Source organism: Corella eumyota, chromosome 1, assembly GCF_963082875.1.
Source record: "Corella eumyota chromosome 1, kaCorEumy4.1, whole genome shotgun sequence".
Classification (NCBI taxonomy): Eukaryota; Metazoa; Chordata; class Ascidiacea; order Phlebobranchia; family Corellidae; genus Corella; species Corella eumyota.
In genome coordinates, this window is record NC_137490.1 from 10,016,449 (window position 1) to 10,041,418 (window position 24,970).

The following is a 24,970-nucleotide window of genomic DNA, read 5'->3' on the forward strand; positions in this document are numbered from 1 at the left end:
AATTTTCTGACAATTTAAAAATTATATTTTTACCAATAATATCTAAGAAATTTAACATTCTGTTTCCAGGGTATTCAGGGTGGTCGGTTTGTTTCCACAGATCATCCAAAATATCATGAATTTGTTCAACAAGCTCCAATGAATTTTCTATCACATAAAACAAACATAAAAACATAAAGCTTCTACTTATAATAGTAACAGTTTTGTGTTATCTTTCATACAAAAGTTTTTAAAATGATTTACAAATAATAAATTTGGAAATTGTAACTAATAAAAATTTGTTTTCAATGTAAACTCAAGAAACCTAGTGAAAGACTATTCATATTGGAAAACTGTTCGCTCATTGGTTTAAGTATCTCGTAAAAATGTTGAGCTCTTTCTTGAATATCTAAGCGAGAACCAGATGTTGACAATTCTAACCAAAAATTTAATTCATCCGTCGGTTTCAAAATTCCTGTAAAAAATAATTCAAAATCTTAATAGTCCACTTTAATTCCAGTTGATAATTAAACAGTGCAAAACTTTTAAAAAAATTTAAAAAACATAATTATTAATTGAAGCATTTAACAACAGAGGTATTTAAGTTTTGCAAATTTCTATGCCTGACATGCCTATTAAGCATGATTTGTAATATAAGGTCTCAATACTATATGAAACTTGCAACTGCATTACAAAATGGTGTTAATAGTAGTTAATCTAACCAAATTTACCGCTTGCCAAAAGTCTTATCCTGATTTGACATCTGATGAATGTTTAGATATTATTGTATAGTCAATGGAGGTAATTATTGGAGGATTTTGACAAACTTGGCCATAAATTCTTTGTTTTAAGGTTTAAATCAAATATTTTTTGTTCCTAAGATAGTGTTATCATTCATTATTAGGAAAAAATAACATTTAAATCTCTATCTACACATGTTTGCCTAAAATTCTAGATTAACATGTCCAATAATTATCTACACAAATGGGGTTCCAATAATTATCTACACAAAAATTACTGGACACAAAAATGTCCAATAATTATCTACACAAAAATTACTGGACACAGTGGGGGTAATTATCAGCCAGTGTTAACAATTGCCACATTCTAAAAAAAATTTGAGATAAAGGGGATCTTTTAGATAATTTTAGGCTTCAGGCAGTTTAGACGCAAACTTTTTGTAGGACTATTAGGATTTTTAAGAAACTGCTTAGTTACTTTACCCTAGTTAAGATTTTCCTTTTTTAAAGAATTGTCTACATAGATCTTAGTCTTTTTTTAGTGTCTTCCATTACATTGTAGGCTATACACCTGCAAACCACAATTTTCTATACACTCTTTTATTTGTTTGCATTAAATGATGATAAATACAGGCTTTACGCCATGTTCTGGGCGATCTGTACCTTCATTACTAAAATAATATTGAACTGTTGATTTTGGTATGTTATATTCTTTGGATAAATTTCTAACACTTGTGCCTACAGCTTTGTGTTTTTTTCCTTGTATTGCACCTTTTTTTAAGTCTTTTGAGGGGTGGATATATATTTTTTTGGCATTTTTATTTTAAATTTATTTCTACTCTAAATTATTAATATACTTTATTGCAAAAACATGAGAAATTAAAATCTGTTTATGCTTTATAATATCTATGACTAAAATTGACTACAAGGTTTATTTTTGGGATTTTAAAAGCAATTAAAATGTATTCATAAGTGTCCAATAATTACCCCCATTTACAAAAATAGGGTGTAGGTAAAAATTGGACGCATTTTTTATAGAGTGTAATGAAGATAGAAGTTTAAATTAGGGCCTTATAGAAAGATTAGTGCATTTTTAGTTAGTGTTGCCAATCTGAAAATTTGGTAATTTAAAAATTATGTAAATTTTAACAACTTACTTTTTGCCTTTTTTTCGAAAAAATCAAAAATTTTTTTTTGAAATTTCAAAAGCGTATATATATATTTTTTTTTTCCTTTTGATATAGACAATGTTAAGGCAAATTATAGGTAAAAAGTGGCAACCCTAAAAAAAATTAAAATGGTGTCCACTAATTACCTCCAAATTTTAACTGTCCGATAAATACCTCCATTGACTATATACATGGGTGTCGATCCAAAAAATTTTTTTACTAATGTTAGGGGTGCCAAAAAAAGTAATGTATTTTCTAAAAAAAAACGTTTTAAAGTGCTCATAGTTGGTTTAGCTTTTCTAAAATAGACTCTAAATAGTCTTAATCTTGATGTTCGCAACGATAGCAGACCACGTTGGTTTTTAACAAATGGAAGTACAATTATTACTTAAAATAGGGAACAGACAATCGTTATTTGTTTCGCAATAATTCCAGTTTTACACAATCTACTGGCACGCAGAAAATGCCATTTTGATTAACATTTGTTAAGTACTTGGCGACATTCCAAGTATTTATTATCTGAAATTTTTTAGATCGCGTATATAACTATCCGTTTTTACACCAAAAATGCAAAATTTTGCAAATATTCTAGGGTGCCACATATATTCAGCACTTGATAAAATTAAAAGTGGGGGTGCATGCACCCCCTGCACCCCCAGGATCGACGCCAGTGTATATATATATATATATATATATATATATAGCACTTTGCTTAGCTATTGCTTAGTAATGGGTAAAATAAATGTTACAGTAAAATTACCTAATCAAAACTATAACTTTTGAAATAAAATTAAAGATTTAACTATATATATTATTATAATTACTCAAAAAATTGTTAATTGTTTAAATTTTACCACCAAACTGATCCTGTGTTTCGCTAGGTTGTAATACATTTTGACTTGAATGTGATTTTCTTACTACACTTCCTAAATTGTGTTCCAAATCTGTCAGTTGTTTTTGTAAGTTTGAACTTATACCACTGTTAACGCTGTCCTTCATTAGGCAAGGAACAAAAACCTAATATAATTTATAAAAACAAGTGTAAAAAAAGCAATACATAGACTTTACACATAAACTTTTGAATTATTAATGTAGACAAATAAAAGTAGCAATGCTTTAATATACAAAAAATTACTTTTTGCATTCCATAATACAAGCCAGTTACAGGATCTGGCATAGTTGAAACAAAAATATTTGATCTCTGATTCTCTGGTGAGATTGGTTCTGGTTTAATTTTGTAGAAAAACAAAACATTTTTATGTTTAGGATCCAAAATAAACTAAAAAACAAATGAACGATATAAATACAGTCAAGTACTAATTTAATTTTTTAACAGGTAAAATGCTAGTTCGTCTCTTAAATTTAGTAAAAATCAAAAATATTTAGATAATGAATAAGCTCAGATCTTGTTTTAATTGAGATTTGATAATACAAATTTTGAAAAAAAATAAAATTTCATTTTCCTAATTTAGCCCTTTGTTCATATAAAATATTTACTAAGCTTACAGAATTTGAAACTGTTATGTTTTTCTTTAAATCACTGACAGCAGCTAAGGTCATACAATTTGCATCATCCAAAAATGTTTCCAATTCAGATGCCTGCAATAAGTGTTTGGTATCTGAAGTACCAAAAGTATTGGATATAAACTGAAGAATAAACTCTTTTCTTTCGTCATTTGCCATCAATAAAATAATGAAAGATTTTTACTTCAATAAGAAAAAACTTAACAAATAAGTCTAAGTACAACATCAAGTATTAAATGTTGAACATTTATTTTAACAGTTATTTTCTGAGTTATTTTAACACACAAACTAAATTTATAATATAAACAGGCAAGCTATTGTCATGCAGTATGAAGTTTGTTTACTTTGGTATCACAAGACTCAAAATATTCTGAAACTATAAATTGTGATATGTGGGCACGTTTATTAACCTTCTAATAAATGTGCGTAACACACTATTTTTTAGACTTATACCATCAGACAACATCCTTACTAGAAGTACTTATATAAATGGGGATGCGTAGGAATCTCATGCAAGTAATATGACCACAAAAGGACTAAGCTCAAATTGCCAAATTAAAGTTTTTTTAGGAATATTATACATGACGTAAAGTGACCCTTTACTTAACATAACCTACTAGATAATAATATAATATACCGATTTTGATGATTTGACAAATAGATGTATAAAGAACAAATTCCATATCGGAATAAAATCTGGTTTTCACTAATAATTTTAAAAGATTAAGATCGTAATCGACAGAATAGAATCACAACCGACGGAATAAGATCACAACCGACAGAATAAGATCGCAATCAACAGAATAAGATCACGACCGAAGGAATAAGATCACAATCGACGGAATAAGATCACAACCGACAGAATAACATCACAATCGACGGAATAAGATCGCAATCAACGGAAAAAGATCACAAACGACGGAATAAGATTACAGCCGACGGAATAAGATTAAAACCGACGGAATAAGATTACAGCCGACGGAATAAGATCACGAACGACGGAATAAGATCACAATCGACGGAATAAGATCTCAACCGCCGGAATAAGATCACAACCGACAGAATAAGGTCACAGCCGACGATTAATATTACTTTTGAAATTGAAGAGCGTTTCCCAGAAGAGGGTTTGGGTAAGGGGTTAATAAAAATTGTCTTATTAAGTTTTTTTAAATTAACAGACAGTAATCTTATATAAACAGCCAATGCGATTTTCGCGTTTTTTTATATTTTTTTAAATTGTAATCTTATTTCTTCGATTGAGATTTTATTCCATCGCTTGTGATCTTATTCCGTCGATTATGATCTTATTCCCTTAGTTGCGATCTTATTCCGTCGATTGCAATCTTATTCCGTCAGTTGCAATCTTATTCCCTCAGTTGTGATCTTATTCCTTCGGTTGTGATCTTATTCTGTCGGTTGTTATCTTATTCCGTCGGTTGCGATCTCATTCCGTCGGTTGCAATCTTATTTCGTCGGCTGTGATTTTACGGCCAACTTGAAATAAGTCTGATAGGAAAATCTTATAGCAGTTTATATTTAAATAAGTTTAATATTATTTTCACTATGGAAGCAGTTACTACTGTGATGCTATTCTGTCAAAGTTTTTATTCATTTGAGTTGATATAAATACGTTAGTTGTTCAATTCTTGAGTGATACTATTCTTGTAATGATTTTGTTACTGGCTTTATCTAATTACGGTAAATGAAATTTTATTCCTAAAATATCTAAATCCGTTTATGATCTTATTGATGGCATCCATATAAATGTGCCAAAATGTAAAGAAGCACAGACTGACAGAATAAATTTTCTATCGCATTGTAGCAAAATCTTTTAAATACGCAATGTAACTTTCGTGACATTAATTAATGCAATAACTAATGTATTAATACAAAGAAGGTCATGCAAATTACTTTTTTACGAACAACTAAAAAAAGACGTTTCCTACTTAAAAACAATTCGATTTTCGTGTTAGTTTTTAACAGCTTGAAATAGGAACACAGCGTCTCTTAGCTAAGAATGTAATATTAAATTAAACTCAACCACTAGATGACCAACTTGCAAAAAAAGCAAGGTAAACGTGCAAAATTTGCACATCGAAAAAATTTAACGTTTAACTTTTTGTAAGTTTTTAAAAGTAAAATTTTACTTTAGCTGTAGTATCTTCTAGCAATAAAGCGGGTTTCTTTGCGATTTACTAGTAGACTTTAAGTTTTTTTTTTAAGAGAAGGTGATAAATTTAGGATAACGGTTCGGTTTTTCAGTAAAGCAAACTTATTTTTATGATTCAGTAACCCAAATTTAAACTGTATGTAGATTTTGACATATATTATAAAGATTGTACAGTTATTCAAATAAGAGTTATTAAAAAAAATGTCGATGACTTTCCAATTGAATGTTATCAACACAAAGCCTAAAGGATGTTTTAACTAATTACTTGGTAAAGCAATGTTCTGTAGGCAAGACAGTACAACATAAATTTATTATCAGGTTATTATTTAAGTAACACTTTATTGATTAAGTAACAAATTAAACCGAAAAAGTAACTTCATTAAATGGAAATTCGTTAAAAAATATGGTAACTTCATTAGCATTGATTAGTTTAATTCATCGGAAAGTAACGGAAGTTATCGTTAACGGTTAACATTAAAATTTAATTAAAAAAAACAAACATTTTTCTTACAAAAACGATAGTTTATATTTAGCTAAATAATTGTAATATTAACAAAAGAGTGACACCAAAGAAAACGTTTACTGTTGTATCTGCTAATTAGGCATTTAATGTATAAGGTTAAGAATGAATTGTTTTTTTTATAGAGGTATTTCTTTACAATTTACCAACTTTTAAAATAATATATTTTAACGTTTAGATATAATAAACTAATGGTAAATAATCCCTAGAACACGCCAGTCAAGTTTCCCGTGGGAGTTTAAGTTACAAATAAATACAAGCATATTACGCGCGTGGTAATTTAATTAAAACAGAGGCATTGATATTCTACATCTAGATTCATACTTGTGCGTAGCTGCATATACGTTTATATTAACTGTAGTTTTCAAAGTCTTTAAAATTCTGTAAATTTACTGATCGATGCCATGAATGCTTGAATTTTTATTTTATTCAAAATTAAGATCTACATTGTTTTGAATGATCTAGCATTAAAAAACGCATCAAAAACAGTTAAAAGGTCAAGGTAGCCAGATTAAGCCATTTAGTCAAAGTAGTCAGACTACCCTTAACTTTCAGTGCTTTTGTTTAGAAAACAGGGATATTCTCTTAAAATATGATCACGATTTTACTGAAAAACGTTTAAACAAAAATAAATTAAAATGAATTGCACTAGAAACAAATTCAAAAACGCCAAAATACCCACTGTAATAAGAACAACGCTGTCAACATTTGTAACGGTAATATTGTAAAATATATTTAATTATTCTTGCCGCGTGTGAAGGTTTGTATGTAAATGTCTAATAAATGCATAAATATATACAGAAATTAGCATTCAAACTTGGCTTCTTCGTATGGAACTGTCCCGCACCCTTTATAGCATTTCCCCTGATTATTACAACGACATTATATGTAATTTCACAAACGTTTCCAAATACTTCAACAATGTCAACACTTGACATAAAAAAATCGTTTTTACCAGTTAACCAGAAGTCAGTTCAATTTTTAGAGTTTGATAAGGTAGAATTTAATATTTTTGTATGATAAGTTCTTTTTCTACTAGTGTACATTATTAGATGAACTATACATGTTTAATGATCAATTTTTTTAATGTGGTTTTTAATGTTTTTTTTTCATTATTATTATTATATTTTTTTTGTTTTGCAATATTTAAACAAAATTTAATTATAAATTATGTAGAAATGGTTCAATAACACATGGGCAAAACTGGGATCAAGTCGCTACATGGGTCAAGCAATAGTTAAATCAAAATTTGACGAAGATATTTTAAATGACGCGTCTATTAGTTCTGTGTTGCTATTTTATGATGCTGTTAAAAACCTTACAGTAGTGAATACTGAAAATGGAAAAAATATTTCCTACACGTAAAAAATGTTAAACTCGTCAAAATATTTTTTTTATTATAAGAAAAATTTTCTTTTGTAAATTTGTTTTTTTGTAAATTTGTTTTATTGTTTTAACTTAGAGATGTTTGCGTAAAAAAGGGCTCAAACAACTGGACAAAAATTCTTTCCTCAAAAATTGAAACTTCAGACTGTGATCTTGACCCACTACTAGAAATTTTGCTTCGGTTAGTTAATGTGTATTAAGCATATTAAACCAGCGCGGAATATTCTTTTAAAATCTATAATCGATAAAGCATTCACTAAAAGAAACTACGTGTTTTATTAAAATTTATCTCGTAAATAAAACAAAATTAGTTTCAAAATTATATCATAAAGATTTGTTAAATAAAAATAAAACAGTAATGTATTATTAATGTAGATCGGGATTGAAAGGTGATGTCATATTCCAATTACAAGTTGATAAAGAAACAAAAGCTGCTTGTGCATTGCTTACTTCCTTGAATAAAAATCACACAAAAATTAAAGGTAGGAAAACGAACGATTATTTCTATATTATATTTCGTGGCTTTAAACTTACCTAAAAAAACGATTTTTAAATGTAAAATGCAAAGCAATCTATTTAATCTTTAAAGCAAATTTTCGTTTGCAAATTAGATATTTTTTTGTTTAATTTTTGTGGAAAAACAATCTTGCTGTAAATTTAGTTAAAAAAAATTGATTTAGTAATTTAATTTATTAAACAAAGGGGATTTAAAATAATCTTTTTTACAGTATTTTTGGGTCGCAGTATTGGATGGATAAGTCACAATGATATTAATGTTTTTTCAGCTCGATCTTTTCATTTGATTTTTATCTTACAATCTAATACAAAAAATGAAAAAAAATTAGCAAGGTACAATATTAACAATCAAACCACTAAAGCTCTTTTTATGATTTAAAGATATTAATTTTGGGTAATTCGATTAATGATGATTAATAACTTTTTTTATTATTATTTTTATTTTAGATTGTGGCTAAATGAATTTGAAAAGTTGGCTTCCAACTTTCAAACAGAACATTTTATTATTTTATCCTCAACGACAGAAAGTGTTAATAAAACATGGGACAATATTGTGGAATTAAGAACATATCATATTGCTATACTTTGTCTAATTCATTTTGTTGTGATGGGTATTTTTACTATATCCCAAGAAAGTGTGACTTGGTAATTTAAATTTGTTTAACAACATGTCAATTTAACTCTTAAATAGACTTAGGTCAGTTAATCGATTTAATAATTCAACTTTTATTTTCAGGATATCTTTTCTTGCATGTTGTTTTGGTGCACTTAGTATCCTAATGGTTTTGGTGTGCATTAAATCAATCCACTCACTTATATATGGAATACCCTGTTTTAATTTTGTTCAGCTGGCAATTTTTATATCCGGTAATTTTACAAAACCTTTATTAGGTGTTTTAATCTATATACAGTTAACTTTAAAAACTAAGTGCACACTGTGATAAAAATAAAATTTATTTGTTAAATTTAAATAGATTATTTTTCACTTATCTGATTTTATTTCTACGTAATTTAATAAAGAGACCATTATAAATTATTAATTTAAATGCTTACCGTATTTATATTGATTGTTTTAGCCACCCAATCAATATTTCAACTGCACCATATTAGATTCTACTTTAAATGGGATTTGTTAACCAACAAATACAATTTGAACAATGCAAAAGGTATAATATTACAGAATTTCTTAGACAATGTTTAAGGAGAAATGTAAAATTTAAATATTTTACAGAAACCTCGATTGCTGTAGGTGTCAAATTTGTTGATTTTTACAAACAAACTTTTGTGTTTAATTTTGTTTGTTCAATTTTATTTATAATTTCATTTACTGCTCCTCTAATTCCATCAGGAACCCTTACTTCCGTATCACATTTGTGTATAACATACAACATTGGTTAGTACATTTTTACAATTTTAATTTAACAATATTAACGACTTCAATTATATTTAGAACGTTTTGTAATATTTGGGTAAATTAGAATTTAATATTGACCAACATCTTTTTTAGGCTTAGTCTTTGCTCTTTTATTCCAAATGTCATTTGCCCCGGGCTGTATGAAAATATGTTTTTCTGTCATTCAAAGTTTTTGTTTACACAAACCCATTAACAACTTGGGACGATCCCGTAATACTGCAACTAATACAGTGTTATCAGAGGTTTCGAAAGCGGAATCCATAAACGAGTAGATGGTTTAGATATATAAGTTTTTTTTTCTAAATTAGTATAAAATCATTTTAAATAACGATGTAAATAAATCAAAAAAATAGGCGTTTAAAAGCGATATGCCATTTACAGAAATTTAGATTCTGAAGTGATTGTACAATCTTCCACCAGAAAAATGAAAATAACACGAAGACAGGTTGTGTTTGTTCATATGTGTAGAATAAACTAGGTTTTACTAAAAAAAAATTATTTTTATTTCTGTGGAAGTAAAATAAGTTGGGGTTAACCTATTACATTATTACTAGATTGTGAATAGACAATTGCAGTTATGGACCGATTTATATTTTGATGGAGTTGTAGCGACTTACATAAGACCTATTTCAATGTTGGTTTATTTGACTTACGTTTCGTTTTGTTTTGTTGGTTGTTTGGTGTTAAAAGAGCGAATTAATCCTATTATGCTGGTTAATCAGGTATATTAAACCATTTTTGAACCATTTCTAAAAGTTTTTTAGTATTAAAACGTAATTTGTTTCTTGATTATGTGTAGTCAAAAAATAATTGACCAACGTAAAAAAACAAACAATTTTTTTAGGACAGCAGCTTGTACAAAATAAACAACGAGTTGGTAAATGGATTTCATCCGTTCGGAACATCTTTTGTGGTGGAGGGTAATTTTCAAGGAAATCCGTGGGACATCGACGTTCAATTAGCACTACTTAAAATTCATCAAATTATCGACAATCATCCAAACGTCAACGGAAAACTATCAACAAACTGGCTGGAACAATTTATCAAGTACCGATTACTGACAAGTTAATTTTTTTAGGCGATTAACGAGAGTAAAACATTGCTGTTCCCCCCAAAAAATCCATAAAAATATAGGGTTAGCAAGATATCTATGGCATTGCGATGTTTAATATTCTAAAGTGATAAGGCAAACTTGTAACGGAAAATCTAAAAATAAAAATAAATTAAAAGAAAACAAACACAATGGTTTATAATGAAACGAGGTAAAAAATAAAGCGGATTTTGTTTAAACAAATAATTTGAAACGGATTTTATTCTATTTAAATATAGAAAATTTATCATTAAACAAAAATTTTTATCATTTTTTAAAATTTGTTTTAGAACAAACTGTTGATAAATTGTATAATAACGACGTTATTAAGCCTTTTTAACTTAATTGTGTTTCATTTTAAATTTCTGTTTTAAGTTCCCTTCACTTTGGTTTTAAAGCGTGAATCGGACTTTTAAGTGACCTCTAAAATCGGAATTTAAGCGTAAATATTTCAAAATTCTAAATCAAAACATCCAAAGTACTTTTATTTACATTTATTGGTGTGATTATATTGTATTTATACACACCTGTATACCTATAGCATACTTACATGTACAGGCTAATACTTACATGTACAGGCGTAAAACACTATAAAGCAATAACATCATAACAGCAATCATGTTATTTTGTTTAAAAATTGTATACGAGTTAACCGATTTCAAATAAAATAATAACTATTTTTAAGATTTGTTAACAATAACAAAAAGGACGATAATTCAATTGAGGACGCGAACTTAATGATTAACGAGATTGAATTTGATTCATATGATCCTAATGAACGATATATGCCGGATTTACTACCTTCCCTAACCCAAAATGATCCAAATCCACCACCAATGCCGTTAGAGGTAGATACCAAATTACCAGCAGATGAAATGAAAAAATATTGGAATAATTACACGGCTTCTGATGACTTTAAAAGTTATTATACTGACGACATTGTGTATAATGTAACTGGATGTGATAATAAAAATCCGTGTATGTCATATAGGTTAGTGTCGTTCGCAATTTGAATAACCAACAAATTCATTAATTATTTATTTTTGACTTTAGGTAACATAATTTAATTTATATACTTGAGCCAAATTAGTAACCATAAAAAAATACAATTTGTTTGCAAAGCAGTTTACCGTAGAACAAAATTAAATTAGGATTACCCTTTTAAGCGTAGGTTAACAAACTTTTGATGCTAAAGTATTTATTTATTTTTTGCAGATGGTTTTATTATCATTCAAATCGTATAGTAAATGAAAGGTTGTACGCTAGTAATCAATTTAACGATCCTTCATTTCGTACTTTTATCAATAACTTAAACAAATCCATCACGCCATCTTTGTATTTTGATGCACCGGAATTTGACTGGAGTATAAGTTACAAATTGAGACAATTTTCCTATGTCAGTATTTCTTTGTTCCTTTGCGTTTTTGGTAGGTACAAATTGTTTTTTTTTAATTTTATACACAAAACTGTTCACCTAGGGCCAATTATCCATTTAGCTTTCGGATTGTGTGCTTGCTTTATTGTTGACGATTTTTTTTTTCCCATTTGGAGTGTATGCTTTGCTGCTTCCACCACGTTTGGTGTAAGTGGCTTACTATCCTTTTTTAACATTGGACTGGACTCATTTATGTTTGTATCCTTACTATTTGCCCTACCTTATTCCATGGCTGTGATCGGTAATCTTATCTTTCTATTTTATAGTAAGTATATCAAAAACTTTTTAAAGAGTATTAAATTATTAAAAGTTAACTTTAAATAATCATATTAGGTTGGGAACTAACTAATTTAGCAATCCGTAATATTTTAAGCGTCTAATCAGTCCGGGCGTGCTAACCTTTCCAGACAATCACTGCGATCGACAGCGTCAAAAAACTTTTGCGGTCTTCTCATACTTGCACTTAGCTGCATAACACTTACCTTTCAAGTTTCGCATGTACACGGCGTAACATTTATGGCAATTGCTTTTTTTGTATGCATTTTAATGGCACATATTTTCTTTTTCTTGCCAGTTTTTTTAACAATTTTGCCGCCACAAAAAAAATCGCTTGCTGGAACGCATAACGAGTCTATAGACATAGCTGGTAGCCTTGTTGCTGAAAGTACCAACGTTAGTGATTCTCGCCCGCATTTACATGCTCGCAGATACTTTTACGATTCTCAAAGGGCGGCAAGTTTACTTTCGGAGGAAGGCGATTGTAAAATTGAACACATAACCTGTCTTTAATGATATTGTTATTATTGTTTGATTGCAGTATAAGTATACTTATTAAAAATGTTCACATCCTTAATTATGGTTTGAAACCTTATTTAAATAGAATCCAAAAGTAATATATAAACTATTTACAGAAAACAGTTATCAGTAAAAATACTCAAACAAACAGTAAAAACTAACAAAAAAAAAATTACTAAACGGTGGACAAGCCAAGGTGCTGATAGAAGATACGAATACAAAAAAATGCTCTTTAAAGCATTGTCCAAAACTAAGGATTTCGCTTAAAAAATCAGGCGCTTAGGAAGGTTTATAATTTTCACAATATTAAGTTTTTATTTATATTTTTTATGTATATCTTTATCCTTGATGTGGGAAGGTCGAAGGCGCGACCTAAACATGGAGAAACAATAGTCACTCCGACCCAGTCTCGAGTTGCCTAAGTGCCCGATAATTATGATGCTGATTGAGTGCTGGCCTAGCAGAAGTTCATACCTTTTATAGAGGTCTACTTGAAGGCGCTACAGCATGAGATCACAAAGGATCCAACCCACAACCTCACTTAGTCTGTGAAGCGTTCTGGCCACTACATCACACTGCCGGCCAAAATTTTAAACTACTTAAGCTATACGACGGGGTGGTAACAATATTTTTGACTTATAAAAGTTTAATATGAATTCACTTCAAGGGACATTAGAAACAAACAATATTTATATATCTATATAAATAAAAAATCAACATGCACTATAAGATTAAAATTAAGACAAATTTTTAAAATCTAAATAAAGTGTCATGCGTGTTAAAAATTACACAGATGTTCCTTCGTGGTTAGGTGGTTTTGTATCACAAGTATTATAAGAACCACAATTTTCACACTTTAATCCAAGAACATGAAACAATACTTCACTGACCTGTGGCATAAATAATGATAATATATTTTAAGTAATCTTTGTTGTTGTTTTAGGTTAAAAAAATACTTGGTGAAGGATTGAAAAAAATGTAATATATCAATGCTGAATGATTAACTTACAAAGTGACAATCCTGACACAGTATCCATTTTTTGAAATTGGCATATTCCTCAGGCATTCGCGTATTTGCAATTTCTTCATCAATCTTAAAAAATCAATATTAAAATAAACCATAACAGATTTTTTCAGACTAACTGTCTTGCATCAGTACTTACAATTTTCCAATGTTCTTCCATAGGTAAAGTTGAAATACCACACAGTGGACATTTGTAGTTTCCGGAATTTAACAACATTTTATAACATTTTGAATGCAACAAGTGACCACATTTTGGAATATGGCAACTGCTTCTGGCAGTGTGCAAGTCAGTCATGCATACTGGACAGTTAGTTCTTGATGCATTTTCAATGCATCTAAAAATACAAAAAATTTAGCCTGTTTTAATAATAATTCCGTTTAAAGTATGTTATTAAAAAAAAAAAAATTATTTAAAAATTAATGTAATATTACTTAACACAGCTACATACCTATGTTTTTCCAACAGTGATACTGGTAAGCAAAGACCACATTTATTGCAATGAAAATAATCTTCCCTTTTCCCAAGCCTACATATTCCGCAGCCATCACAATGAAATTTGTTGGTTTCATTATCATCATATAACCGGCAAACAGAACAATAATATTTTCCAAATACAAGTTCACAATTAGTGCATCTACAAATACAGTATGATTACAAAATTTACAAACAATGGGCAAACATTGCATTTTACCTAGTAATAAAAAAGAATGTCAGACACTTCGGCCTCCGGACACTTCGGCCAAAATTTTTTTTTCAAAACAGCGGGGATTTTGCATTTTAATTACCGCATGATATTTTATTTTCGCGTAGTTAGATACAGTTTTTTAGACAGTATTTGAAACAAAATAAGCAGTGAATTAATATTTTTTTTTAATAATAATGTGCAAGAACATGTTATCTTTCTTTTGCCGTGTCAATTTTTTAATTTTACAGACTAAAACCTATAAAAAACTAATTTTAAAAGCGCGCGCTTTTAGGTAACGGAGGACCATGCATAATGATATCTCGTATTTTGCCAAATAGTGCCGCCTTTCCAAACAATATTTGAGGAAAAAAGAAAGTTAATTTTTCATTTTTACACTGAGGATTATGCATAAATATGTTATCTTTCTTTTCCCGTTTTAATTTTTCAATTTTACAAACTAAAACCTACAAAAAACTAATTTTGAAAGCGCGCGCTTTTAGGTGACACAAGACGATGCATTATGATATCACGTATTTTGCGAAATAGGGCCGTCTTTCTAAACAATATTTGAAGAAAATAAATCATTAATTAATCATTTTTTACACTGAGTAATGTGCATAAATATGTTATTAGTTATTGCCCGTGTTAATGTATATAAATTTATATACTAAAACACAAAGAATAAAACATTTAAAGAGTTTCCAGAAGAGTTGTCCTGCAAAAAAACGGCAGGGAGTCGGCGATGAAATTCCCGTGTATAAAGTCAGCGTAAGACCATATTTTACCATTATTCAAAATAAAATTTTGCATAAAGTACAGTATATATAAAAGCTTTTAGTTTTTATTAGTTGTTACCTTAATGACATATGTTAGTTTTTAGAATATTTATTTTTTTTAAATTTTTGTTTCTTTTACCAAATTTCATTTAAAATATCGGTAAAATATGGTCTTGCATTAAAGGTATACGCGGGCTTAACGCTGCAGGCTCCCCGCAGTTTAATGAAATATGTCGCAGGCCGAAAGCGATTAGTCCTAAAATTTTGCAGGCCGAAAGCACCCGTCTTTAATTCGTTTTAAAAACGGTTTTTGAAACAAAAATTAAAAAAAAAATATTCTAAAAACTAACATATGTCATTAATGTAACAACCATTAAAAATTTTTATATATACTGTACTTTATGCAAAATTTAATTTTATTCTTTGTGTTTTAGTATATAAATTTATATACATTAACACGGGCAATAACTAATAACATATTTATGCATATTACTCAGTGTAAAAAATGATTAATAATGATCTATTTTCTTCAAATATCGTTTAGAAAGACGGCCCTATTTCGCAAAATCTGTGATATCATAATGCATCGTCTTGAAAAAAGCGCAGCGCTTTCAAAATTAGTTTTTTATAGGTTTTAGTTTGTAAAATTAAAAAATTGACACGGCAAAAGAAAGATAACATGTTCTTGCACATTATTATTAAAAAAAAATTAATTTACTGCTTATTTTGTTTCAAATACTGTCTAAAAAACTGTATATAATTACGCAAAAAATAAAATTTCTCGCGGTAATTAAAATGCAATATCCCCGCTGTTTTGAAAAAAAAAATATTGGCCGAAGTGTCTGGGGGCTGAAGTGTCTGGTTACCAATAAAAAATATGATTAACAAAATAAGTACAAAATAATTAAATAAAAATTAATTTTAAAGTTATAACACTGATTTTCCAGTTTAAGCATAAGCCATTATAAGCCCGCTACCAACTAGTAACTACCAGAGGTTTTATTATTGCACTTACCTGTTAGATACGAGTTGCTGGGTATCACATTTGCAACAGACAATTTTAATAACAGCATGTCTGTCAATTTCATGTTCAGAAACTTTATCATGACATATCCTACAAGAAAATAATTTTCCACAACATGGACTTACGAATAAACAATGTCTTACATAATGTTTACAACCATCAGAAGCCGGTGGTTTGAGTTTAAGCGTATTTGTTTCAGCACCCTCAGATAAAAGGTTTAAACTAGGTAAGTAGCTATTTTCCAGTTCCTCGCCCATTTTTCTAAGTTATTTATTTAGTTTTAAGAGAAAACAAAACACTGAAGAAAAGAAATTGAGGAAGAGTTTAAAAACCTAAATGCGAAGCGGCAGGAGAAAGCTAAGAAGATTTCTTTTGCGGTCTCACTATTTTTTGAGGAGGGGTTGTGAGATTTTTTGCCACATGTGGTAAAAAAATGTGGCAAAAATTGTGGCAAAAAAATGTGGTAAAGAAATGTGGTAAAAAAATGTGGTAAAAAAAATGTGGCAAAAATAATTTTTAAAAATGTGGCAAAAATAATGTGGCATAAAAATGTGGTAAAAAAATGTGGTAAAAAATGTGGCAAAATAATGTGGGTAAAAAATGTGGTAAAAAAATGTGGTAAAATACTTTTATTAATGTGGCTAAAAATATATACATTTTTAGTTAAAATATATACTTTACTAGGTTTAAAATATATTTAACAATAGTAGTTTTATTAATTATTAATTAACTTTTATTTATAAAGTACAAAATATGCAAGTACTAATCAATTTTTTTATTTTTAATAAACTAATTCATTTTTCCGTTTACCACTAAAACTGAAACGCGTGGTGGAAATTTCCTTCTTTTTTGGGGCACGAATTCTTTTTTGTTTTCGTGACCAAGTATGAAAAACAAAAATTGTTTTTTCGGAGATTCCTTAGAAGATATTTACATTTATCTAAGTGGGACGCAGTGTCATTTATGCAACTGTAGTTTTAAAACTCACCAAGAGCTTCTGACACACTGCAAAAAACATTTTAAAAAGGCTGTTTTTTATCTTTTAGAAAAAAGAAACGGTATGTATATTCATATTCATCGACAACGATTTATTTTTTGCTAATTTTGCTGCTGTTATTGCATTTTAAAAGGACTGGCGTTCATTTAGAAAAGAGTTAAGTTAAAATAAAAATGCAACTGCAATTTTTCAGTAAAATGTTAAGGAAGGGTTTGATTTAAAACAACCCAATCTTTTTATTTAAATGTTAGGGTAACAAATTTTGCAGAGCTAATGTATTAAAAAGGTACTACATAGCTTAGGTGGTCAGTGTGTTAGCCAATTCAGCCTTAAACCTTTTTAAACAAGAAAAAGGTGACTGGCTACCAGTTGTCAGCACCCCCTTCCACCCTACACTCCAGTCTGGATAGTAGGGCAGCGTGCATGCACGAGATTTTTTTCATTAAAAAAAATGCACGCCTGAAATTAGCGTTTTGCACCCCTGGTGTCTTAAAAAAATGTGCATGCGCAGTAAAACACGCTAACATATATCACGCGTGCATGCCTAGACCGGAAATTTTAGTACGCGTGCACGCGCGGTCACAATTTTTTACGCTTGCATGCACGAGATCTCGTCGAAAACTGCTCTACTTTCCAGGCTGGCCTACACTAATTGACTAACGGAACTAAAAAAACATAACTTTTTTTAGGTTTTAGTGTTTCTTGCAATTTAAAATGTAGAGGAGTTATTGCATCGGAACGTAATGGCCACTTCCACTGCCCAAACTGTAAAAAAGTGTATGCTAGAAAAGAAACCTTTGTTAGACATATTAAAAGTATACATGATTTATTATTAATTTTATAGTTTTTACAAAGGTAAATCTCTTTTTTGTTAAAAAAAGGTGCTTTAGTAAAATTGTTATATTAAACTTTAACCTTATTTGAAATTGTAAAAGATAATATCTTTTTTTTGTTTAAATGTAAGTTATTAAAAATTTTAGTATATATATACGTTATAAATTATTTTTAGCTGCGAAGTGTTCCGGGGTGCTTGAAATTGTTAATAAAAAATTGAGTGTGGAAAAGATAACTAATGGTAAGTGTTCAAATATGTATATGGGCAATTCTTCGGTAACGGAATTACAATTACTGTGGTTTACAAACCTATAATTTTTTTTTTTAATAAAATTGAAATCATTTTTTAAGTTAAAACAACCCATATATTGCCATTCTAAATTTTTATAAGCAAAGAAGTGCAGTTCGAACTTCTATGCTTCTTAAAAATTGAAAAATGTTTGGTAACGGAATTACGCCAATAAATTAGATATAAAAAGTTGGGTAATACTTAATCCCAATTCGTCTGAATTTTATAAAAACTAACTTAAATTAAACATGTGTAAATAATTGTCCTTATTGAAAGCAACAAAAAGATACCAAATTTTTTTAGTTGGGGTTTAAAAAATGTTTATTTATTGACAAATTAACTTAAAAGACCTGGTAACAGAATAACACTTTAAGTAACAGAAAGACACTGTCGAATTTTGGCATGTAACTTTAGCCTTAAATTTACTCAAATTCAGATAAAATTAAAAAAAATAGTTTTAGGTACTGTTAAAATAAGAAACAAACCTAACTAAAAAATTTTTTAAAAAATCTTGGTAACGGAATTACAAAACTAAAAACTACTAGGTTTTTTTTTAAATAAACTCTTAAACAGAAACAAACAAACCAAATTTTAAAATTCCTTACTGCCATTTTAACAAAAACTACAAACATAACTCCAAAAATAAAATTAACAAACAAACATAACATGTTTAAAATTCTAAATCGCTAAACTCTAAATTAGTAATAAAATTGATGTCGCAGAAACAATTTGTTACACCTAAATAAAATGGATAATTATGCAAAAACAATAAGTCTAGTGGGTAAAATAGCTTATAATATTGTTTGAATATGCCAAATATCAGTTAAAAATCAACTTGTTAACTATAAATATTTTTATTTAATTTTATTTAGTAATATATGTACCCATAAAACTAATTTATAAATTTCAAAACTACTTTCTCACAAAATTAAAAAAAATGGATATTATATTACAATGCCATTTCATTTTTTTACTTATAAAAATAATTATATTATTTTAAATCACTTAAACCAGGCAGAATAAGCATTTCTACAAAATCTCTGTTGTTGTAATTCCGTTACCATTATTGTAGATAGAATTGATAAGGAACATTAAAGTTTAGTTTTTATTTATAGTACCTAACAACTAAAATCAGAGAATTAAAAATATTAAAAGTTGTATTTGATTAAATTTCAAGTTATAAAACTTTTTATGTAAATTCGATAACGGAATTACCTATATTCTTACAAGTTAAAAACTTAAAAATTGCTGATTTTTAAATTGTAATATAGAAGTTGTTGTTTAACTTATCAGGGAACGAAATAACGGGTCGCTATTCGCTAAAAGCGAATCGTTTTTTAAAATTAGCGAATCGTTTTTTACAAATATATTAGAAATAGCGAATCAACCAAAAAAGGTTCAGGCAGTGATAAAACTCTCGTGTATATTTTTACGATCTATTTTACACCGGTTTCACACTAATTCAATTACATCAACATAATCCTGCGTAAATGTAGGTTACTATAGGGCATTTAATAACAATAACTTTCCATGTTTTGGCAATGCGTAAATTTCGCTCCCGAGATCGTTCAGTTGTTGCGCAATTTTTTAAATGCATAACACAGCCTTAAAAGAATTAAAAATGTCTCGTTTTTCGTGCAAAATATTCTTAACGATTGTTTAACAATACGTTACATTTAAAAAATGCCACGCAACTCGTCAAGTGATACAAAAAAACGAAGATTATGACTTGGACCTAATAATTACTCTAAAAATGCGACCTCATTTTTAGCGAATCGTTTTTTAAACGTTAATTCGTACCCTGCTTATGTTAAGCATATGTTTAAACCTCTTATACTAACACTTTACAAATCTGTTGTAATCTGTTTTTTTAACTTTTATATTAACTTAAAATTATTGCTTAAAATAGCCATAAAAGTGCAAAAAAATTTGTACATTTTAAATTTAAAAAAAAAATCACTTATAAAAAGATATTTGCCTAAATTTTTTTAAATTTAAACTTTAAATATCAAAACCAAAGAAACAGGTAAGTTAATTAAACAAATAATTTAAGTTAATTTTTTTTTAAAAAACACTTTCCCAATGAGAATTGCCCATATATGATTAATTAAATATCACTAGTCTAGCTGCAAATATTAGGTCGGGTCTTAGAAAGTTTTGTGTAATACTTTAAATGCAAAGAAACAATTTTTGTTGGACAAAGTGGTCACCTTCTAAAATATGGTTTTTACATGCATAAGTTATTTTTGTACGTTTTGCAAATATTTTCTTGAATTTTAAAATAAACTAAATAAGTTTTTAATGTGTGATTAGAGGGTTGTACAACATCATTATTAACTACAAACGATGAAAAAAAAAAAGAAGAGGATGATTCAAATTTCAAAATTAATAGTAAGAAACTAGAACTTTTTTATAAAACCTACAAACTATTCTTAAAATTTGTAAGTTTATGTAGTTTTAAGTTGCTAAAATTTAATTTTTGTGTTAGCTTTGTTAGAAGAAAATACAACAAAGAATAGCTGCAATATGTGTAAAAAATGCTTTGGAAGTGCGGCTTCGCTGCGACGACATAAAGAGTGTCAACATGGGACACCTGTAAATATTCTTCCTGCTGTTTGTGTAGACAAAAAAAGTGGTATTTTTCTCGTTGCACTTAAAAAGAGTGGCTGTTTGTCACCAATCCATGTGCGTAGCCACAAACGCCTGCAAATTGAGCTTTGTAGCAATGAAGATTGTGTTTCTTTAATGATGGGTGACCAAATCTATAATAATAATCCGTCAACACAGTGCATACATTTAAGTTCAGTTCCTTATGCACAGATTGAAAATTTTCCTGAACTGAATACAGCATGTCTTCAGAAGTTGTTTACTCTTCAAGTTATAACATTATCAACAAAAAATTATTTAAATGACATATATGTTAAAAGTTGTGAGGAAAATTTACCTTTGGTTGTTTATGCAGACTTTGCTTCACTGGGCTATAATGACAAACATATGTATTTTTCAGTGCTTACTGACAAAGTTGATTATTATTGCAAATTTAACAGAGTTAGAGTAACCTTTGATAAAGAAAGTGGACGATGGTCATGCAAATGTCCATTCTCGAATCAAAATTATTCTTGCAATCATGAGAATGCATGCAAGTGGTTAGTCAGTCAAATAGACTTCACTTTATTAAAAAAAGACACAAAAAGGTAAAAAAAATTTTAAATTTTAATATTTCTTTTTGTAAATCTTTAATATTTTTTTAGTGAAATCCAGTTACCAACTGAGGAGGATATTATTTTAATGGATTATTTTTTAAGTTTTAAAAAAATTCCAACAACTGTCTTGAAAGATAACATTGAGGAAAAGTCACCACCAAACATATTTTTTCCAGGAGAGGTTTGCTGCCCGCATTGTTCAAATAAAATCTTATTAGAACAAAAACGAAAGAAGGCTACTGTGTATGGCTTGGGAAAAGTCTGGAATGGTAACAGATTACAAATTTTCTTTAATTGAACAAGAATAAAGTTGTAAAAATTTTTGATTTTTTAGCAATTGACAACTAGTAAAAATGAAATACTAACTAAAATATAATTATTTAGATATTCTAGTTCCAAGTTACCACTGTGCTAATTGCAAATTCTTTCCTTGAAACTTATACAATACCTTATGAGAGGAATTGAGGTTTGTTTTTAACAACATCAATTTTACTAAAAAAAAAATATTTTAAAGTATTTCTTCATAGAATCATGTTGGAGTTGAAACGGGATTAAATATGATTTTCAATGAACCACTTAATCAAATTGATAGCATTAGGAATGCATTTTATCATTTTTGTGCCCTACTCGATATCAATTATCACTTTTCTTGTTTAAAATGTGGAATTTCTCCTAAAATTTTCATAGCAGATGGCAATTGGAAAAATACTTGTCAGCGTCCAGGTGCATTTCTAGCATCAATTTATGTATATATATAATTTTTATTCGATATTGATTTTCTCTTTAAATAATTTTATATTTTAAATTTATGATTTTTAAGAAAATTGCTTTAAAACATATATTAGCAATATTTTTTTACCCAAGAATTGATAAAGTTGGTGTCACTAAACACAGAAATGGTTTTAACTTTAAATGATTTTACCTAATTTTTAAGTTATATATATATATAAATACAAAAAAAATCAAAATTAATTAAAAAAAAAGAAAAAGCAAGCCTTGTTTGTAATGACTTAGAAAGAACTAGCTTGTATACCCTAACTACGCTATTATGTCACACGAAAAAATATGGTAACCTGGTTTTTTATGTTAATCATTTTCCAGTGTTTTTGAAAATTAAATTGTTAGTACTACAGACATTTTTTAAAAGTTCTAAAGCCATTTTGTGATTTATTGTCAACCATACTAAAGTGCTATAAACATTACTTACAAAATTTCAAAACTCTGTAATATAGCACTTTAAAAAAATGCGTTTTTTATAATACGCAGTTGATTGTCTGAAGTTGGACCAAAAAGAGTTAGATAAGGTTGATATTGAAGTGATGTGGCAAAACTATTCCAAGGAAATTATTGGCCGGGGATTTTTTAGTAGGATAAAATGTTAAAAATCAAATTTAAATTACAATTATTTTATTTATAATTAGTTGTGTTTGTTGGCATTTATTTAAATGTTATTATTTTAAGATTCAAATCAAAACCCTTGGAAGGTAAAAATTAAATACAATACCATTGCACCCTGGATGGGGATCCTTGACTAGGGCTGGGAATGTTCTTTTTAATACAGAACATAGAAAAATTTCAGTTGTGCAATCTCAAGTTTCCAATAAAAGAAAATTAACAAATGTTTCAGTTTCTCATGAAGAAATTTTGGAAGCATTACATAGTACGGATGAGGTAAAATTAGATATATACTGAGTTACTGATAAATTCACAAAATTGGACTGACCTTGTATCAATTTTGTACTGCAAATCAAGGGCTAATTTGTTGTTTATGCTAAAAAAATATTAGAAATATCTTCTACTTAAAAAGCTTATTATTTTTTTGCTGTTTTACTATTAACTGTTAGTCTTGCAAACCTTGGCCTGGTAGGTAAACAGTCCAGAAGTTATTGTAACAGCAAAAGGTTACTCTAGCAAGTAGGGCAAATTGATCTGTAATTTGTGACATTTTTTAGTAGAGATGAGCCAAGTTGATTTCAAGTCTAATTGTTTGGCAAAAGCATTTAGGACTTTATTGTTTGGCAAAAGCATTTAGGAATAATAATTTTAATAAGTTCTGTTAGTTCTCATTTTTTTTATAAGTATATATATCTTTGTTCAACACTGTTTCATATCACATAACAAGTAAAAACATTCTGTTTTTAATAAAATTTTTATAAATTAAATTAATTTTTAGAGTGCTTCGCACAAATTAAGGGAGTTGTGCACGGCTGCTGGCATAGCAAGCTCGGGAAGCACAGATGACATGATTATAAAACTGAATGAGTTAGTTTTGTTTAAGGATGTTTTTCCTAAAATGTTTCGTAGTGTTAAGAAGTATGGAGGTATGCTGTTTTAAATCACAAACTTGATTATAATCGGTAAAAAATATTTTTTAAATTTTAATTGTTTTATTAGGAGGTGTAGTACACTTTAGATGCACACATGGAGTTGCTGTTTATTTTAAATATATCTTGAGACAAGAAAGTGCCAGAGATTATATTGACGGCCTACTTTCTTTTAAAACGCAACCTAATGTTGTTGTGTCTGACATTTCGAGACAGGTTATATAAAAAAAATAACTGTTATAGACAAAAATTTAATTTTGTATTTATGAGAACAGTAGCTACATAAAAAAGTGTTATAAACTTATTTTAGATGCTTAGCATTAAATAGAAAATTGTTTTGTGTGACTAACAGATAGCACACCATGGAGAAAATCGACATCGTGGACTATTTTCCCCTAATATGGGAATGTTATTTGAGTGGAGTGAAGAAAATTTAAAAAAATTAGATCAGGACCTTTTGATGCCAGTGGAAGCTGATTTGAAAAACAATTTTTATAGTCTTTCTGACAAATTTCATAATAGAACAAAAAAAAGGGGACCAGAAAAAACATTTAGGGACCTATCGTTTTGTAAAAATTTATTAGTGAACTCTAGCATAGCTGAGCAGTGTAATGCCAGTATGAAAAAGGATAGGTGTGACAATATTTTTATTAAAAACTTGCAGTATTAAGTGATAATTTTATATATTTGAAAGTTAGTGAACTTTAAATGTTAAAATAATCATTAAAATTTGAAATATCAACATATTTAATGGATGTTTTTGTTGCAGACCCTCATTTACATCAATGAGTGTTGTTAATTTTTTGTTTATGACCCGCCTTGGTCTTCAACTTGAGTGTAATACAAAAAAACCAAAAAAGCCTTAAAAGAATTGAACAAAATTTTAGAGGTATTTTAATAAAACAAAAAACTAGTAAAAAAATTAAGGCTAGCAAGTAGCATATGTATGTAGTTTTTTATTTGTTCATTTATATACATTTAAAAATGATTTAATGCAGAACACTTTTTTGCTTTGCCATAATTAACTTTTATATATACTTAAAAATATTTCTATAAATATACAAAAAGTTCTTTA

At 28.5% G+C, this 24,970-nt stretch overlaps 4 protein-coding genes across 7 annotated transcripts in view; 2 read left to right on the top strand and 2 right to left on the bottom strand.

Moving 5' to 3' along the window:
* The window catches only part of LOC145755868 (cytoplasmic dynein 2 heavy chain 1-like), a 34,335-nt gene extending 30,717 nt beyond the window's left edge, over positions 1 to 3,618 (bottom strand). For both annotated transcript variants that reach the window (XM_082572113.1, XM_082572106.1), the window contains exons 1-5: positions 3,395 to 3,618; positions 3,024 to 3,167; positions 2,743 to 2,905; positions 305 to 454; positions 34 to 147 (exon numbers count right to left, since the gene is read on the bottom strand). In XM_082572113.1, the coding sequence (XP_082428239.1) occupies positions 34 to 147; positions 305 to 454; positions 2,743 to 2,905; positions 3,024 to 3,167; positions 3,395 to 3,571 (748 nt within the window). In that variant the 5' untranslated portion in view covers positions 3,572 to 3,618. The remainder of the gene's footprint in view (positions 1 to 33; positions 148 to 304; positions 455 to 2,742; positions 2,906 to 3,023; positions 3,168 to 3,394) is intronic.
* A 3,062-nt stretch (positions 3,619 to 6,680) lies between these two features.
* On the top strand, positions 6,681 to 12,789 carry LOC145748657 (patched domain-containing protein 4-like). 3 transcript variants are annotated; one of them, XM_082564977.1, is made up of 18 exons: positions 6,681 to 6,818; positions 6,904 to 7,098; positions 7,279 to 7,463; positions 7,565 to 7,669; positions 7,864 to 7,970; positions 8,217 to 8,337; positions 8,452 to 8,649; positions 8,741 to 8,871; positions 9,081 to 9,170; positions 9,236 to 9,397; positions 9,512 to 9,686; positions 9,800 to 9,863; positions 9,973 to 10,140; positions 10,263 to 10,465; positions 11,194 to 11,499; positions 11,724 to 11,935; positions 12,005 to 12,208; positions 12,317 to 12,789. In XM_082564977.1, exons 1-18 carry the CDS (start codon positions 6,741 to 6,743, stop codon positions 12,730 to 12,732), a joined length of 3,120 nt encoding a protein of 1,039 aa, XP_082421103.1. In that variant the 5' UTR covers positions 6,681 to 6,740; the 3' UTR covers positions 12,733 to 12,789. The 3 variants fall into 3 exon arrangements, with proteins under 3 accessions (XP_082421103.1, XP_082421102.1, XP_082421104.1); XM_082564976.1 differs by having other exon boundaries at positions 11,724 to 12,208; XM_082564978.1 differs by having other exon boundaries at positions 11,724 to 12,208; positions 12,277 to 12,456.
* LOC145748693 (RING finger and CHY zinc finger domain-containing protein 1-like) lies at positions 12,730 to 16,627 on the bottom strand. The gene is made up of 5 exons (XM_082564979.1): positions 16,240 to 16,627; positions 14,212 to 14,397; positions 13,902 to 14,097; positions 13,748 to 13,831; positions 12,730 to 13,628 (listed from the first exon to the last, which is right to left on the bottom strand). Exons 1-5 carry the CDS (start codon positions 16,503 to 16,505, stop codon positions 13,524 to 13,526), a joined length of 837 nt encoding a protein of 278 aa, XP_082421105.1. The 5' UTR covers positions 16,506 to 16,627; the 3' UTR covers positions 12,730 to 13,523.
* A 1,633-nt stretch (positions 16,628 to 18,260) lies between these two features.
* LOC145758866 (uncharacterized) lies at positions 18,261 to 24,120 on the top strand. Its single transcript, XM_082572586.1, has 7 exons — positions 18,261 to 18,320; positions 20,682 to 20,759; positions 20,857 to 21,562; positions 21,674 to 21,840; positions 23,133 to 23,242; positions 23,745 to 23,892; positions 23,966 to 24,120. Exons 3-7 carry the CDS (start codon positions 20,895 to 20,897, stop codon positions 24,118 to 24,120), a joined length of 1,248 nt encoding a protein of 415 aa, XP_082428712.1. The 5' UTR covers positions 18,261 to 18,320; positions 20,682 to 20,759; positions 20,857 to 20,894.
* Positions 24,121 to 24,970: the final 850 nt, after the last annotated feature.

Coding starts and splice junctions, on each gene's coding strand:
- LOC145748693 (XM_082564979.1), bottom strand. CDS start 16,505: ATGGGCGAGGAACTGGAAAATAGCTACTTACCTAGTTTAAACCTTTTA. Junction 13,832..13,901: donor TGGAAGAACATTGGAAAATT/GTAAGTACTGAT, acceptor TGATTTTTTAAG/ATTGATGAAGAAATTGCAAA. Junction 13,629..13,747: donor TGTGTCAGGATTGTCACTTT/GTAAGTTAATCA, acceptor TTTATGCCACAG/GTCAGTGAAGTATTGTTTCA.
- LOC145748657 (XM_082564976.1), top strand. CDS start 6,741: ATGAATTGCACTAGAAACAAATTCAAAAACGCCAAAATACCCACTGTA. Junction 10,141..10,262: donor CTATTATGCTGGTTAATCAG/GTATATTAAACC, acceptor CAATTTTTTTAG/GACAGCAGCTTGTACAAAAT. Junction 12,209..12,316: donor TCTTATCTTTCTATTTTATA/GTAAGTATATCA, acceptor TAATATTTTAAG/CGTCTAATCAGTCCGGGCGT.
- LOC145758866 (XM_082572586.1), top strand. CDS start 20,895: ATGTGTAAAAAATGCTTTGGAAGTGCGGCTTCGCTGCGACGACATAAA. Junction 23,243..23,744: donor CATTACATAGTACGGATGAG/GTAAAATTAGAT, acceptor ATTAATTTTTAG/AGTGCTTCGCACAAATTAAG. Junction 23,893..23,965: donor TAGTGTTAAGAAGTATGGAG/GTATGCTGTTTT, acceptor TTGTTTTATTAG/GAGGTGTAGTACACTTTAGA.